The sequence below is a fragment of the Pleurodeles waltl genome, chromosome 1_2 (assembly GCF_031143425.1).
Source record: "Pleurodeles waltl isolate 20211129_DDA chromosome 1_2, aPleWal1.hap1.20221129, whole genome shotgun sequence".
NCBI classification, from domain to species: domain Eukaryota; kingdom Metazoa; phylum Chordata; class Amphibia; order Caudata; family Salamandridae; genus Pleurodeles; species Pleurodeles waltl.
This window is the reverse complement of record NC_090437.1, coordinates 1,161,819,059-1,161,836,914: the sequence shown is the minus strand read 5'-3', so window position 1 is coordinate 1,161,836,914 and position 17,856 is coordinate 1,161,819,059. Positions and strand designations below refer to the sequence as shown.

At 49.1% G+C, this 17,856-nt stretch overlaps 1 protein-coding gene across 5 annotated transcripts in view; it reads left to right on the top strand.

Moving 5' to 3' along the window:
- EVC2 (EvC ciliary complex subunit 2) overlaps positions 1-17,856 on the top strand; it is a 306,369-nt gene that overhangs the window by 41,475 nt on the left and 247,038 nt on the right. For all 5 annotated transcript variants that reach the window (XM_069202996.1, XM_069202979.1, XM_069202987.1 and 2 more), the window contains one exon: positions 3,574-3,763. In XM_069202996.1, the coding sequence (XP_069059097.1) occupies positions 3,574-3,763 (190 nt within the window). The remainder of the gene's footprint in view (positions 1-3,573; positions 3,764-17,856) is intronic.

Below are 17,856 nucleotides of genomic sequence, written 5' to 3'. Positions count from 1 at the left end.
AAACTTGTGGTCCTCTTCCTAGGTTTGCGTAGCAATGTGTAGGTGGTGGTGTGTGTATTACAGTGTGATCTGTGTGCAGTTGTGGGTGAATCCACTGTGATGTCATGCTTGGAATCATCATCCAACAGTATACCTCCTACTCCCAGCTCCCTACTGCTTACCACAGGAACTGCATGAGAGGGCATCTGCACCTCCCAGATGCACTCACTATATGATTTTATGGTCTTCGGTTAAGGGTGGAACCTAGGAGGTATCCTGGATCTCCTAAGAAGCATCAGAGAAGGAGGTGCACAGATAATATCAAGCAGTGAGTTGTAATATGCATCATTTGTCATACAAGTAGGTCTTATTAGGGCTTAACAGTTGAAGGAACAAGGGTTGGGGAAGGGGGTTTGTCAATCCCCAGAGTACAAGTATAAAACTAGAGGAAGGTGTTAATAGAGTACGTTAGAACCTTGTATAGGGCACTGCTGGTCATCAATCCTTAGGGCCCCCAAACCCCAAATTTCTTGTACCTTCATCAAAGTTCCACGTAGCCTCTCAGTGTCATCTCACATTCCAAAGCAGAAGTCTCTTAACTACAAGTCTCAAACCCTACCCAGTGTGCCTCAGGAGGACATTTGTCTTGGCCTCAGCAGCCTTTTCAGCTAGGTCCCAGCTGTTTCAGCTTAAAATGCCTCAGCAGCTCACTTTGGCATGAGCAGCTCACCCCCATCATCAAGCATCAGCGTCTCTTTTCTCCAGTACTCAGTCCACCTGCTCCAGATTCAACAGACTGCCTCACCAGCTCTCCAACCCAATGTCTTGTCCTCAGCACCCATCATACCTGGTCTCAGCAGTCAGTGCTACTCAGAAGCTGGTTCCCTCCTTTGATCTCTGTAGCCGGTCACTAACTTAGGGCTCATCAGAAGCTCCCCCTCCCCACATAGCTGGTGCACCTCTTTCTTGAACCTAGTAACACATCTTCCTAATCCTCAGTCCCCATAGACTTCCTGATCCATTTTCATAGGCGTCAAGAGGGCCGTTCCTTGCCAAAGCCACCCCCACTTCTCAACAGACGCTGCCTCTAAGAGTCTGTGCTGCTGAAACTACAGATTGAGGACATGGACTTGTGGCCCATCTTTTAGTATCTGCATGCTACAGCCCTATATCTCATGGGCCTGTGTCCCTGGACCTCAGCAGCACCCAGCTGGCACCAACATCAGACCCACCACATGCTTAAGGGACCCTTTAAATAATAAATATACATAGCCCCTACAGGCTCTTCCATGAACAGGTCTACATTTTAGATGTCTAATAAGTGTGCTTTGTTTGAATTGTTCTGGCCCATTCTAAAATTGTGAATGTTTCAAGATCATTAGCCCTAACATCCTCTTACAATACACTAGCGCTACATAAGATCTGAAATAAAGCTACTGTGTGCGTGCCAAAGCCCTCTCCATTTTCTAGAGCTCCTCAAACCAAAAGCACAGGGACAAAGACTGAATCTGAGATTGGGGTGATCTGGGCAGATGGTGAGCTGGGCCCTGCAGTGTTTGCATTTGTATACCTTTAGAGCACAACTTTCCCCAGAGGAACCAATGCTTTATAGGACATGGCAGGAAATATAGACAGAGGCTAAAACTACCGTAATGCAAAAAAACAACAGGTTCAAGACCTGTCCTACATCGCAATAAACTTGACTGTGTAGGAGGGACCTCAGGGCGGAATGTAAATGGGCAGCACTGGATAGAGGCCCCTGCAGGCCTCTCTGTTTGTATGCAGTGTTTGGGTAGTGATTCTTGGCCCCAGCCTGCCTCCTCTTTCACAAGTTAGCATTTCTGTTAGTTATGTTGCTTCAATTGAAGCTGAGAACTGATTCCCATCATGGACTGAGTTAGAATACAAATTCCAGACTGGCTGTCAATTTTTGGCTTCTTGGGGGGAAATGAAGCTTCCTTTGGGAGTGACGAGGCTGAAGTTTTGGCAGCAGTGACCATTTTACATGGATGAATCACCCCTGTTATCTGGGAGGACAACAGGCACAAATGTGCTCCCAGTTCTATCCCTAGTAGAGTGATGGTAAACTCATTTCAATAATGCTTTTCTGAAAGGGAAAACCAGGCACTTCCAGAAGCATAAGGCCATATAGAATGAGGGACTCAGGGAAGGTGTGCAGTAAGTGCTGAAAGAAGGAGGCAGGATTCAGTGGGGACATTGCCAGAACTGAGTTTAGAAATCCCTCCAATCCCTGGTCAGTTAGCAATATATAAAGGTCTCCTCACCACAACCTCCTGAGAATATTCCTGGACCTGGAAAGGACATCAAGAAGAAAAAATATTTTGTCTGACTGCTGCAAATTGAAGACTGAAGGACCCCTGACTCCTGCAGGTGCCGTGGAACTTGAACTGCTTAACAGGGGTCAAATGGCTGGATACATGTTGCTGCTATAGGAACAGAATGTGTCAAAGGGCTCACTGCTGTGAAGAAAACCTAAGTGACCAGTTGAGACTGGACTCTGTGGAGCTACTCAAGGAGGGAGATCTGGTGCCTGAATGCCCGTTCTGAGAACCTGGGGGCTGTAGGACTGACTAGGATATACTTTCCCAGTAGTCAGAAACTTGTGGAATATAGTCAAGGGATTGCACACACTCTCCGTAGACAGGTCTGTCCTGCTTAGAGCTTTTTGTTGCACTTTTCAGCTGTTTGTATGTAATATGAACAGATTCCATATTAACATAAATAATTCACTTTATTGTGTCTTAACCATGGCATAATTAGGTGAAAGCAAGGTGAAGTAATCTGTCCTCCCTTACCTTTTGACTAAAAAAGTGATGCTTCATTACATACAGAAGCAAAAATGTGTCTCTTCAATTGTAACTTCAGATGATCTGTTTTTGTGTGACTGTTTGCCATTGTTCCTAAATCTGTAACAAGAATAAGTACACTGTTCCAAAAAATCTAAGGTCTGCAGCAAGTACTGACAAAGAAGGCAAAATGGGAGAGAAAAATAGGTTAAAATTGGCTCTGAGCCTTAGGCATCATGATTTAATAACTCAAAGAAGGGGTCAGGGCAAGATTAAAAAAGGAAACAAAAGGAGTACATGCGGGGAGTAATGTCCCACTGTATTCCGTAGGAAGGAAAGTAGGTGGTGTACCTAGTCCTAACACAGTGTGGTCAACATGTTTCGCGCCTCTGCGGTCACCAAAAGATCCTTTGGCGCTTCATCAGCTGACTCTTTCTCTCCCTGCATGTGGATTTTTTGGAACAGTGTACTTATTCTTGTTACAGATTTAGGTTTTGGGAGACCGTACACTAGACCTCAACTCTCCCAGTCCCCTTTTCTCTTTATGATGCCATTGTTCCTAACCTTCTTAACTTTGATTCATGAAGTACATCCTAGTCCTCAATCTTTGCTTGGGACCAATATATATGTGAACTGTAGACAAATTGGAGACATATAGTCAAGTAACTTCTATGTTTCTCCTGTCTCAGTGATAGCTTCTTAATGAGTAGTAAAATGTCTGCATTAACACCTTTATGCAAGATGATATGCTGGTACTGAGCAAATTTGAATGACTTTGTTTATTCAGGTAAATACCCAGAATGATCCACAGACAGCATCTGTGAACCTCAAGACGTCTAACAGGAACACAACCCCTTCTGCCTCCAGTGTATCTGATCTTATTATTCGTGATGACATAGCTGGCTTCAGTATTGTAGACAGTGATGGCAGTAACACCAAAGATGGATATCAGACCTTCAGAAGAGCAATATTAGCAGGTGAAATTGTGATAACTACTTGGAATTGTACATTGAATTGGAATTTGTTACTGTGGTGAATAGCTTTCAGTGGTTAGACGACAAATTTAACTTTTGAGTTTTATATGGTATTACGCATGGATATGATTTACAGAAGTGAATGAGATCAGATGGAATAATGGAATATACATCTAAACATTCTAATTGTTCAAGCATAACGTTTTTGTCCAAGAATTAGTTAATCACATAGTATTGTTTTTTATTCACTAAACTGTGACCCTGATCCAGGCTGCAGATTTCTTATTTCTGTCCTTATTCTTCATGTTCCCAAGTAATAAACATTTCGTTTTTGATTGTACCTCAAAGCACAATTTAAATCAATTTTCTTCAGGTTTGTGTTGGAAAAAGATAAAAGCATAATTACAGTAATCATAATTTTCTTCAACAAAACACATTCAAATGCAGCTTATTCAGAAGCACGGCAAAACACTCCATTTCTTTTAACTTCGCAAATACTCTGGCAGAAACCAAGCAAAAAAAAGGAATTATGCTAAAATAAGTATATTGGCATGACTACACTAGTCACCCTTGCTGCAGTCTGGCCATTAATATGCTGCTATAAAGACAAAGTGCAAGACAGTTTGTTTTTGAAAGCTTTTGAATGTCAAAGTATATAATGCCAGCAGCCAACTAATGCATCTATTTACCTTTACTTCTGATGTGATGCCAACAGCCAACTAATGCATCTATTTACCTTTACTTGTGATGTGATATCCAGTACCTTCTTAAAGCAGGCTCCACAGTACACTTTCAACAGAGTATGTGTTATGAATGATCACTGGCACTAGTAAGCTGGATACTACTTCCAAATATTAGTGCCCACAGTGTGAGATGCCAGAGGCATGACCTCTCCATGTTGGGCTTTATGAAGTGTGATGAGTACTCTAAACCACATTTTCTTGAGTTGCTTTTATTTTTAGGTCAAGTCCATGCCTGGTAGTTAAGGACCTCTTTGGGAAACTCTGAAAGCTGACTTAAGAGTACATTCTGACCATTGTTTACCATTTGCTTTGGGGTTTGTCACTCACATTTGCTTGCTTTCTATATGCTAGCTTCATTTGTTTTAGGCTCTCTACCATTTCTTAGTCTTCTCCATGGAGCATAGCTTGTTAACTATATTCTTCCACAAGTGCTCACTTTCTGTAAATGTGTTTAGGTTTTCTTCTTATCTTGTCACATTTGCTGTGCATTTAAAGACAGAGGTCAAATGTCAGACTCTGTCTTCTGAGGGAGCTTGGTGTTTACTTTTCTTTTTCTGGCTTTAAAGTGAGAGGTTTTATCTGACAATCTGCAGGTGTTGAAGGAAAGGTTTTTTCTAGCATACAACATAATGTAAATGTCTGTAGTCTGTAAATGAACTGTGTGAATATTTCAGAATATATCAGAATCAGGAAAGAATAATGAAGCTAATTTTTTTGTAATACTAAAGTGTGCTAGAAACAAATATCTTCTGATCAGAATAAATCAATACATTAGATGATGCCATTTTGACACATTCTCAGTTGTGCCCTGTATATTTTTATCAGTACAGCTATGTCTGTGCAAATGTAATGGTCATTTCAATTGAAAATGTGTTGCATTTAATGGCAGTGAACTATCACACCATACTTTCTCCAATCAATGGCACTTCAGTCTGCATCACTCTGTGCCACTCTACATCCCTCCACTGCATGCCACTCCAAGCCACTCTGCGCCACTCTACTCTACTCTACTCCACTTTGTGCCATTCTGCAACACTCTATCACTCTACTCCACTCTACAACTCTCCACTATGCAACACACTGTTATACTCTACTCCACTCTATGACACTCTACAACACTCTAATCCACACTACTTCACTCTGTGACACTCCTTTCTATGTCACTCTAGGCCACTTTACCTAAATCTACTCCACTCTGTGACACCCCACTCTATTCCACTTCACTCTACTCCACACCACTCCACTCTACACCACTCCACTCTACACCACTCCACTCTTCAAACCTCCATGCCATTCTAAGCCACTACACTCTTCAACACTCTACAACAATTCACTCTAGGCCACTCAGCTCCTCTCTATGCCACTCTTCTCAATGCAACTCCACTCTTTGACACTCCACTCTGTGACACTGTACACTACCATATGCCACTCTACTCTACTATACTACATGGCACTTTACTCCATTCAGACACTACAAGCTATGCCACTCCACTCTGACACTTTACTCCACTCTATGCTACTTCAGTCTATTCTGCTCTAAGCCCCTCCATTTTGACCCACCACTCTATGGCACTCTATTCCACTCTGACATTCTACACCCTTCTGCTATGCAACATGATACCCTCTGCCCCCCTCCACTCTGCCCCCTCCACTCTGCCCCCCTCCACTCTGCCCCCCTCCACTCTGCCCCCCTCCACTCTGCCCCTTCCATTCTGCCCCTTGTCTCTATGGTCCTCTACTCTATGCCCCTTTATTCTACGCCCCTCTACTCAACACCCCTCTTATAACCCTTTAACGCTCCACAAAATTCTACTCCACTCTAGGCTACGCCAATCCACTCTGCTGTACTGTCCACTCAATCCCTCTCCACTCTTCCCCACTCCACTCTACCCCACTCAACACTATGACATTCTACTACCTGACATTGATGCTCCACCCCATGACACTCAGCTCCACTCTACTACCCTCCACTCTGACACTCTACTCTACAACACTCCACTCTTCGTCAGATTACTCTAATCTACCTCACTTGAGTTAATTCAGGTACCGTAGTATTGACCTGGTACTTCTCGATCAAAACAGAATGCTAGGAATTCTTGTTGCCATTCAGATGTTGTAGCATAAGCCCATTCAGGACCTGTATATCTTCTGTTTGCGACTCTCTTTCTCTTCAACCTGCGTTCACCTTGCAGTTCTCCTTCACTTAGATCTTCCACTCGGAATGTATCAGTTTCCTCTGTTATGGTTTCATCTGGTATGCTTCTTATCCTTAAAAGTGGTTTCTCTGGCCAGTTATCACCCTTTTTCTTCTTCTTCCGATATGTCTTTTCAGGACGCTGGACAGCACCCTCCTCTTGTGATATGGTGTTTTCACTTGATGGACCTGCAACTGGCTCAGGGGATGTCGGTACACTCTGATCTCTTTCTATTATTTCCCCTTCTTCTCCTTCTTCTTCCTCTTGATCAGTAACGGGTTCTAGTTCTAACCCGTATCCGTCTACTTCTGGGAGAACCTCTCCTTGACTTAGTTCTCCTGGCGCCTCTACTGAGGTAGGCACTCTGTCACCTCTCTCGAACTCATTCACTGTTTGAGGGACGAGGCTGTTCTCAGTGGGCTCTCCCGCAGTCTCAGTTCCTTCTTGGCTACTTTCTGGCCTTGAGACTCCTCTTCCTGGAACTGTTGTGTCGGAAACTTCAAGTTCCTCGTCAGTTGGACATCCTACCTTCTTTGTGTGACTGGCATGTATCCAACTTGGAATGCCTGCACATTTCACAGCAGTGGTTGTTGTCAAGATCACTTGATATGGCACTTTCCAACGTGGCTCCAAACACCTCTAGCCTCTACCTGGTGAGAGAAAGAGCGAATCATGTCAGCCAAACCTTTGCAGTAGTCCAACACCATATCATCTGTGATATTCACTAGAGCATTTGCAGGTACTGCTGGCAACCTCATAGCTCTGCCCATGAGGACTTCATGGGGAGATAGTCCTGTTTTCTTATCAGGGGTGTTCCTCATTGACATCAGGACTAAGGACAATGCATCTGGCCATTTCATATTGGTAGCTGCGCACATCTTTGCCATTCTTGATTTCAGAGTACCATTTGTTTGCTCTACTAGTCCTGAAGCTTCAGGGCGGTAGCTACAATGCAGCTTTTGTTCAATGTCTAGTGCGGCACATAGAAGTTTAATCACCTCATTGTCGAAGTGTTTGCCCCTATCTGATTCTATAGAGACCGGAAACCCGAACCTTGGTATTAGTTCTCTAAGTAGCAGCTTTGAAACTGTGAGGCTGTCATTTCTATGTGTGGGGTAGGCTTCAATCCAGTGACTGAAAACACACACAATCACCAACACGTACTTTAATCCTCCACAAACAGGCATCTCAATGAAATCCATTTGCTTTTTGCTGAAAGGACCACCAGCTCTCCCAATGTGGCTCAAAGTTACCACAGTCCCTTTTCCGGCATTCATCTGTTGACAGATGATGCATCTGTGACAGGTAACCTCTGCGGCATGTCTAAATTTTGGGTTGAACCAATCGATTTTGAATGACCTGACCATTGCATCTCTCCCAAGGTGAGCCTGTCCCTGGTATAGCCTGGCAAATTGTGACAGAAGGCTATTTGGCAAGACTAATTTCCCCTCCTCTGAGACCCATAAATCATCAGCCCTCTGTACACATTGCATTCTCTACCAGGAACGTTTTTCTTCTTTGCTGGCACGACCCTGTAATGTTGTCAGCTCATCTAAAGTATCCACCACCCTTAATGCAAGGTTCAAACATGTGTCATTTTCAGTTTGCGGTAACAATTCCCACTGTTCCTTGAACGATATACAGTTCAATGCGCAAAACCTTGCGACTTGATCTGCATAACCGTTTCCCATAGACACAAAGGGGGTCATTACAACCCTGGCGGACGGTGTTAAAGGTGCGGTAATACCGCAAACAGGGCGGCGGACAAAAAAAGGGAATTATGACCGTGGCGGAAACCGCCAACATAGACAGCCACTTTAACACTCCGACCGCCACGCGGTACAGACAAGCAGCGCGGCGGTCACCGCCAACAGACAGGCGGAAGACAAAGTACCGCCCACAGTATTACAAAACACCAATCCGCCACCTTTTCTGGGGCGGATTCACCGTGGATAAAAACACGGTGGAAACAGTTTCTGCAATGGGAAAACGCTCACCTTAACACATCCCACGAGGAAGGAGGACACCAGGGAGCTGGAATTGCAAATCCTACCTGCCCTTCTCTTCCTACTCATCTACGAAGACCGGCGGCGGCGGCGAAGACAACGGTGAGTACTGCACCTACGACATAGGGGAGGCAAAAGTCAGGGGACACACACGCACCACCCCCACCCCCACCCTCGCATATTACAACACACACACCAATGCATTTACAAACATCACAGTAACAACCCACAACCCCCCCCGGAAGAATGCAAACACAAAACGAAATCAGTTCAAACATTGTAATGTATCAAAATACATGTGTCAATTATATACAGATATATATAAACTCATACAAAGGTATATACAGTACGAGAAGTAGTGCAGATATGCACATCTCAATGTCCGTGCACCACTAGGTCAAAAATACATGGGCGAGGCCCACACAAGATACCTATCCACAAATGGAGAGAACACTGCCGGGGCATCAGAGAGAAAAACAACAGGCACCTCAGGGGGAAGGGAAGGGGGGGTCACCTCAGCCGGATTACAGCACCACGCCACATCCACGACGGGGCTCCATGCCCATTGATGTATCCTGGGGAGTGCAAAGCCACAGTCTCACAAGTCTCTACAGTGGGTGGTTTGCCCACTGTTCCATCCTGGGGAGTCCAAAGTCACAGTCTCACAAGTCTATACAGTGGGTGGTTTGCCCACTGTTCCATCCTGGGGAGTGCAAAGCCACAGTCTATCAAGTCTCTACAGTGGGTGGTTTGCCCACTGTTCCATCCTGGAGAGTGCAAAGCCACAGTCTCACAAGTCTCTACAGTGGGTGGTTTGCCCACTGTTCCATCCTGGGGAGTGCAAAGCCACAGTCTCACAAGTACATAACAGCCTCCACTGGTTCTGGAGGGGGACTGGTGCCCAGAGTGTTTCATCCTGTGAAGGACAGAGGTAGTGGATGGATCTCTCCACTGGTTCTGGAGGGGGAATGGTGCCCCGACTTGATTAGTCTCCCCGTGACAGTTCCTGTCACGTCACAGTCCCAGCTGCACATGGGATAACGATGCCTGATGTGGCGGTCTTTTTCCTTCTTCTGCGGTGCTTGCCCTGTTCAGCGGTGCATGCCCTGTTCAGCGGTGCTTTGCCATGGCGGTCTCTGGACTTTTCAGCGGTGCTTTGCCATGGCGGTCTCTGGACTTTTCAGCGGTGCTTTGCCATGGTGGTCTCTGGACTGCTCAGCGGTGCTTTGCCATGGCGGTCTCTGGACTTTTCAGCGGTGCTTTGCCATGGCGGTCTCTGGACTTTTCAGCGGTGCTTTGCCATGGTGGTCTCTGGACTGTTCAGCGGTGCTTTGCAATGGCGGTCTCTGGACTTTTCAGCGGTGCTTTGCCATGGCGGTCTCTGGACTTTTCAGCGGTGCTTTGCCATGGCGGTCTCTGGACTTTTCAGCGGTGCTTTGCCATGGCGGTCTCTGGACTGGCCATTGGTGTATGGCATGACAGTCCATCATTGCCCAGCGGGGCTGTGGCTGCCGGGGCCCTCCTAGCCAATGACTCTGGCAGTGGTCTTCTGACCAGTGACGATATTTGTGCCCTCCTGGGCAATGACTCTGGCGGTGGTCTCCTGACCAGTGACGACGGTGCTAGCGGTGGCGTCCCGGCCGCCGGGAAGGATGCCGCCCTTCTTCGCCGTGATGCTCACACCAGGCTGTGCAGACTTCTTCTGGCCCTTCCCCACCTTTGGAGGAGTCGCAGCTGAAATCCCCCTGGGACCCCTGTGAGTTGTTTTACCTCCAGGAGTCTTCAGCCGGTTCCGTCGGCCACTTTCCAACTTCAGAGCCTTTACAGGGGGTGGACTGGCAGTGCCTTGGCTCCGTGTCACACTGCCTGCCCTGGTGGCTGGTGCACTCCACACACCTTGAACACGCACCACTGGTACTGGAGGCTTTTTGGCTGAGGCGCTACGACGGGACTGATGAATTGGGGGGGGGGGGGGGTGGGGGCAAAAGGGTCAACTTTGCAGAGGGACAGTTTCTGACGAACACTGGGATGGGTAGCTGGAGGGGGTCTGGGAGTGGAGGAAGAGGAGGTGGTTGTAGGAGGTGTCACTTTAGGTGTTTTGGGTGCAGGTGCAGGTACTGGAGGCTGTCATGAGGTGGATGGACGTTGGGTGTGTGGGTGCCCGCGTTTGTGTACTTTGGGAGGGGGCGTCACAGACACACTGGGAGAGGACACAGGGGACGTGTAAATGGGAGTGGGGGTGGTGAGTGCAGGTGAGCGGGGTGTGGTGCTGGGTGTTCTGGTGCGAGTCCTAGTGCCTGTAGATGTAGTGCATGCAGGTGAGAGTGTAGACGACACTGGGAGGGAGGAGGGAGACGATGAGGAGGGGGACACAGTGGAGGCAGTGGATGTTGCTGTGTCTGTATGTGGCTGATGCTTGTGTGAGTGCCTGTGGGATGTGTGGTGCCTATGTTTTCCAGAGCCACGTTTGTGTGTTGAGGTGTGTGCATGCTGGTCTGATGGTGTGCTTGGGATGGGCTGGGGTACAGGGGATTGGGTCTGGGTGGAGGAAGTTGGAGGGGGAGGCTAGACACAGTGACAATGGCTGCCATCAGTGCTGAGGCCAGAGATTGCAGGGATCGCTGAAGGGCAGTCTGACCAGAATTAATGCCCTCCAGGAATGCATTACCGTGTTGCAACTGCCTTTCTACACCCTGGATCGCATTCACAATGGTAGACTGCCCAACAGTGAGTGACCTGAGGAGGTCAATGGCCTCCTCACTGAGGGCAGCAGGGGTGACTGGGGCAGGGCCTGAGGTGCCTGGGGTGAAGGTGATGCCCACCCTCCTGGGTGAGCGGGCATGGGGCGAAGGCTGAGGGGCTGCTGGGAGGGTGGTGCTGGTAGGGGAGGTGGCGGCTATACCTGTAGAAGTGTGGGGCACAGATGGTGCCGCCACCACAAGGGAGCTCCCATCGGCGGATGAGTCCGTGTCGCTGGTTGGTGATCCGGTGGCCGGCGTGAAGCTCCCCTCGCCCTCCGTCCCACTGGTGCATTCTGAGTCCGTGGTGTGGCCCTCCATGGCCATGTGGGATGCAGCTCCCTCGTGCTCCGGTGCCACTGTACCTCTGTACCTCCGCCTGATGATGCTGATGCACAAAAGAACAGGGAGAGCACAAAAAGGGGGGGGGACGACAGAAGAAAGACAGGTTGAGTGCATAGCTTACCGTTGGCGGACAATACAGACACAGCAGCCCCCTGCACTACGCCGTGCTCCTGGCCTCTACAGACGCAATTCCTGGGATCTGGACTACATGGCTATGGTGGACATCTGCACACATGGATGCCACAGGGGCATCTATACCTGTACTTGGCACTCTACTGCGGTGGGGTGGAGTGCCACATGGCCTGCATTACGGAGGGGCCTAGCCTATGGAAGTCGCCCTGGCCTAGGGAAACCCACAGCCCTCCTCCCACACCTAGACCCCTCAACTGCACGCAAAGTCCCCAGAATGATAGTGTACTCACCCCCTTTTGTCTGCTGTGATGCCCTCAAGCGCCCATCCAACTCAGGGTAGGCCACCGCCAGGATCTGGAACATCAGTGGGGTCATGGTTCAACAGGCACCCCTCCCACGTTGGGAGGCCATCCCCAGCTGAGCCTCCGCCGTCTTCTTGCTACAGCGGCGAATGTCCTCCCATATTTTCCGGCAGTGGGTGCCCCGTCTCTGGTGGGCCCCCAGGGTCCGGACTTCCTTGGCGATGGCACGCCAAATGTCCTTCTTCTGGTGGGCGCTGACCTACATGACATGCACAAGGGAAGAAGAGAAGTCATTACCAACTGCACTGTCGATGTAAGTGTCCCCCCTCCCTACCCTTGCCATGTGGCACATGCATTCACATGCATTCATGTTCCCTGAACTCTTCCCCCTTCCCTCTTACAACCAGCCCTCTCCACCCAGGCCTAGCCCATACAACGTGCTCCCTGTGTACTTACCTGTTTGTCTGGAGGACCGTAGAGTAGCGTGTACTGGGGGAGGACCCCGTCTACTAGTTTCTCCAACTCCTGAGCAGTGAAGGCAGGTGCCCCTTCCCCAGACGCAGCAGCCATTGTCGCTTCCAGACCGAGGTCACAGCAGCACTTGCAGTGTAGGTCCTCTCCTGTCGAAGGTCAGGTATCGTGTGATTGAATAGTTAGAAAATGGTGGTGACGTCCGCGGCGGTGACGTCCGCGGCAGGGCGTATCATCAACGCCGGTGCACTAGTTCATTGGCTCCTGGACCCATAGGGTCCAATGTTAATCAATGCTGCATTGCGCCTACCGCGACGGTGTGCAACGCCAGCGCAGTTACTTCACAATACCATTGTCCCAGTTTAGAGGTCAGGCAGCTGCCATTTCAGGGGCCCACATGGCTTCATTTACTTCTGCGTCACACATATCTAGGCCGACACTCAACACACATACAGAAATGGTTTTGTGTTTGGTGTCGTGTTCTGTGTATCTGTGGGTACATACCTGGAAATTTGTTGACTCTGTGGTCGCTGTTGTCCTTCCTAGGCACCGTCAGCTGGGACAATTGAGAAGATGGCGGAATCCTCTGGTGTAACGACCGCTGGTGGACCTGTTGACAATGGTGGAGCGACATTTAATCATCACCTACAGGTTTGACCGTGCCACTATCCAGGAACTATGTACCCAGTTGGAGCCTGACCTGATGTCACCAATCCGCCATCCCACTGGTATCCCCCCAGGTGCTGTCAGTGCTCCATTTCCTTGCAAGTGGGTCTTTTCAGACAACAGTGGCCATGGCATCAGGGATGTCCCAGCCTATGTTTTCCAATGTGTTGTCCAGAGTGTTGGCTGCCCTGCTGAAACACGTAAGGAGATACATAATTTTCCCTGAGGTGGAGGATTTGGCTACAGTGAAAGGTGACTTCTATGCCCTTGGACATATCCCCAACATCATAGGTGCCATTGATGGGACCCATGTGGCTCTGGTCCCCCCCCACAGGAGTGAACAGGTGTACAGGAACCGGAAGAGTTATCATTCGATGAATGTACAGATGGTATGTTTGGCAGACCAGTACATCTCCCAGGTAAATGCTATGTTCCCTGGCTCAGTGCATGACGCCTACATCCTGCGGAATAGCAGCGTCCCTTATATGATGGGTCAACTCCAGAGGCACCGTGTGTGGCTATTAGGGGACTCTGGTTACCCCAACCTGTCCTGGCTTCTGACCCCAGTGAGGAATCCCAGGACCAGGGCAGAGGAACGCTACAATGAGGCCTATGGGGGGACTAGGAGGGTGATCGAATGCACCTTCGGCCTCCTGAAGGCCAGGTTCCAGTGCCTCCATATGACAGGTGGTTCACTATTCTACTCACCGAAGAAGGTGTGCCAGATCATCATCGCCTGCTCAATGCTTCACAGTCTTGCTTTGCGACGCCAGGTGCCTTTTCTGCAGGAGGATGGTCCAGATGACTGTGTTGTGGCAGCTGTGGAGCCTGTGGAGCCTGTGGACAGTGATGAGGAGGAAGCTGAGGAAGAAGACAACGACAACACGGAGTCAGTCATACAGCAATATTTCCAGTGACACACAGGTGAGAAGATTTTCATTTTTACCATTACATTCACTGTCACACGTCTTCCTCTATCCTGTGTGTAATTTCATAGCATTATTTGGTAATTGAGTTGTACCTTTCCATTACGGTTTCACAGGTGTGGTTACCAACGTGTGTTATCTGCTTGCATCTTTCAAGGACTTGTGATGTGTGACATAGGTATGTTGGCTTTACAACTAGAAACACTTTTTGACACTGTCATTGATAATACATTTTACCAAATCACAAACTGACTCCAGATGGTTTTGTGGTTCAAGGGTGTTTATTGAAGTGCTCAAAAATGTAGGGGTGTTGTACTGTGGTGATGGGGGACGGTGGAGGAATGTCCATGGCAGAGTCCAGTCCATTGGTCACACAGGTGCACTGGCCATATGGGCAAAGGAAGTGGAGCTGGGGCAGTTAAAGTATGGACAGGGTAACAAAGTGGGACAGTGGGAGGACAATCAGGGTGGTCTCATTTCCTGGCGAGGGTCTTGCCATCTTGCTCTGTCCTGTTCGTGGATCTCAGGGACCGCTTGCATGGTGGTTGTCCGTCTGCAGGGGATGGGGTGCTGGTGTGGTGGTCCTGTGGCGGGGCGTCCTGTCCACTACCGCCGTCGGAGGTGGTGGGCAGTTCATCGTGCATGCTAGTGTCAGGGGCCCCTTGGAGTGCCACAGTGTCCCTCAAGGTCTGCTGTATGTCCTTCAGCACCCCTACGATGGTGCCCAGGGTGGAGCTGATGGTCCTGAGCTCCTCCCTGAACCCCAAATACTGTTCGTCCTGCAGGTGCTGGGTGTCCTGAAACTTGGCCAGGACCGTCGCCATCGTCTCCTGGGAGTGGTGGTATGCTCCCATGATGGAGGATAGGGCCTCGTGGAGAGTGGGTTCCCTTGGCCTGTCCGCCCCCTGTCGCACAGCAGCCCTCCCAGTTCCCCTGTGTTCCTGTGCCTCCGTCCCCTGGACCGTATGCCCACTACCACTGACCCCAGGTCCCTGTTGTTGTTGGGGTGGTGGGTTATCCTGGGTTCCCTGTAGTGGTGGACACACAGCTGATTGACGTGTCCTGGGTAGGGAGGTATGGGCCCGCTGGGTGGGTGCTGTGCTGGTGTTACCAGAGGGTGGAAGGTCAGTGTTGGGCTGTGCCTGTGCAAGGGGAACCGACTGCCCCGAGGCCCACGATGGTCCGGGCTGGTCATCAGGATCCAGTAGGGCAGAGCTGCTATTGTCACTGTGGGCCTCTTCTGTGGGTGGAGTGGAGTTGTCTGGACCCTCCGGTGTGGTGACGGTCCTTCGTGATCCTGCAGGGGCATAAGTGCATGATTATTGCATGTGTGTGTGTCATGGTGTGCAATGGGTGGCTCACCGTGTACACCAGTGCAAGCATTCCTGTGGGGGGGCTTGTGTGATGATGGTTGGGGGGGTGTACTGGGTATGTGCAGTGAGCATGCTTTGGTGATGGGTGTCCATGCTTTGTTATGTCATGCAGGGCTTGGTGTAGGGATGGGTGGTTTGTGTTATTAGTACATTAGTGAGTTGGAGTGATAGGGGAGGGGGTGAGGGTGGGGGGGTGTGATGGCATGCAGGTAGGGTGGGGGATATGATAGTTAAGATTTGACTTACCAGTGTCCATTCCTCCACCGACTCCTCCGAGGCCCTCTGGATGCATGATGGTCAAGACTTGCTCCTCCCATGTTGTTAGTTGTGGGGGAGGAGGTGGGGGTACGCTGAACCGCAATGTTGTGCCTGGAGACCGCTGAACGCACCTTCCCCCGTAGGTCGTTCCACCTCTTCCTGATGTCCTCCCGATTTCTTGGATGCTGTCCCACAGCGTTGACCCTGTCAACGATTCTGCGCCATAGCTCCATCTTCCTGGCTATGGATGTGTGCTGCACCTGTGAGCCAAATAGCTGTGGCTCTACCCGTAGGATTTCCTCCACCATGACCCTGAGCTCCTCCTCGGAAAACCGGAGGTGTCTTTGGCGTGACATGGGGTGGTGTAGGTGATGTGTGGGGTGGTGTATGTGTTGATGAGTGTGGTGATGTGTAGTGGTGTGTGGTGTTTTGTGCGTGGATGTTGTGTGGGTGAGGGTGTTGTGTGCCTCTGTGTGGTGGGGTTGTCTATTCTGTGCTCTCTCTCTAGCCTTCGTCTCTATTTTCTGGTTGTAGGGGTTTGTGGGTGATGTGGGTGTGTGTTTTATATTGTGTTGGGTGTGTGGGAGTGGTGTTTGTATGTGTGTCAGGTGTGTGTATTTTGAATTGTCCAATGTGGCGGTGTTTTGGAGATGTATGTGTATTTTGAGGGCGGCGGTGTGTACCGCCAATGGAATACCGCGGCTGAAAGACCGCCGCGTGGATTCGTGCGTCGTAATAGCATGGGCGTGTTTCTGTTGGCGTGGAGGTGGAGGTTTTGTTTTCACCAGTTTAACACTGACCTTTGTTGTGGCGGACTTGTGTGGGTGTCTGAATTTCGGCGGATTCCGAGATGTGGGTCATAATAGCTGTGGTGGGATTCCACCGTCGCGGCAGTGTGTTGGCGGTCTTCTGCACGGCGGTAAGCGCCTTTTACCGCCAATGTTGTAATGACCCCCAAAGTCTTGTGACTTAACGTGAGCATTGCATTTTACCACGGCAATTTCAAGAGGTAACTGAATCGCATGTAACAAATCCTTTATTTGTTCACCATTTTTCACAGGAGAACCAGAAGAGGTCATGAAACCTCTCTGCGACCACAGTTGGACAAAATCATGTACAATTCCGAATCCATATCTGCTGTCAGTATAGATAGTGACTCTCAGATTCACAGCTGTGTGGCATGCCTTAGTAAGGGCAATCAATTCTGCCACTTGTGCAGAAAACACTTTCTCGAGCCAGGAAGCTTCAATGATACCAGCTATGGTACATACAGCGTAATCAGCCCTCAGTGTTCCGACGGAATCTCTCAAACAAGACCCATCAACAAACATGATACAATCATTTTCTTTCAGCTGTGTGTCTTGAATATCTGGTCGTGGTTAGGTACATAATTCCGTTACCTCAAGACAATCATGCTCAAATTCTTCCTCATTGCTAATTTCAGTATTCTCAGCAGGAAGCAGAGTTGCCGGGTTCAACACAGTACATCATTTCAGTGAAACATTAGGTGACCCCAGTGTAATTGTCTCATATTTAGTAAGACTGGCATTTGTCATGTGCTGAGTTTTAGTTCGAGTCAACAAAATTTCAACTGAATGCGGAACTATTACAGTTAGGGGGTATCCCATGACTATGCCTTCGCACTGTGTAAGGCTCTGACCAACTGCTGCAACTCCGCGCAAACAACCCTGTAAGGCTGCTGCGACAGGGTCCAAGGTAGCTGAAAAATACGCTACAGGGCGATTTGCACCTCCATGGACCTGTGTCAAGACAGACAAAGAACAAGCATCACGTTCATGACAAAACAGTAGAAAAGGCTTTGTATAATCAGGCATACCTAACGGTGGTGCCCTGCACATGCACTCTCTCAATTCCATAAATGACTCAAGCTCTTCTTTGGACAAGGCTATGGTATATGGCTCATCCTCGATCTCTTTGCCT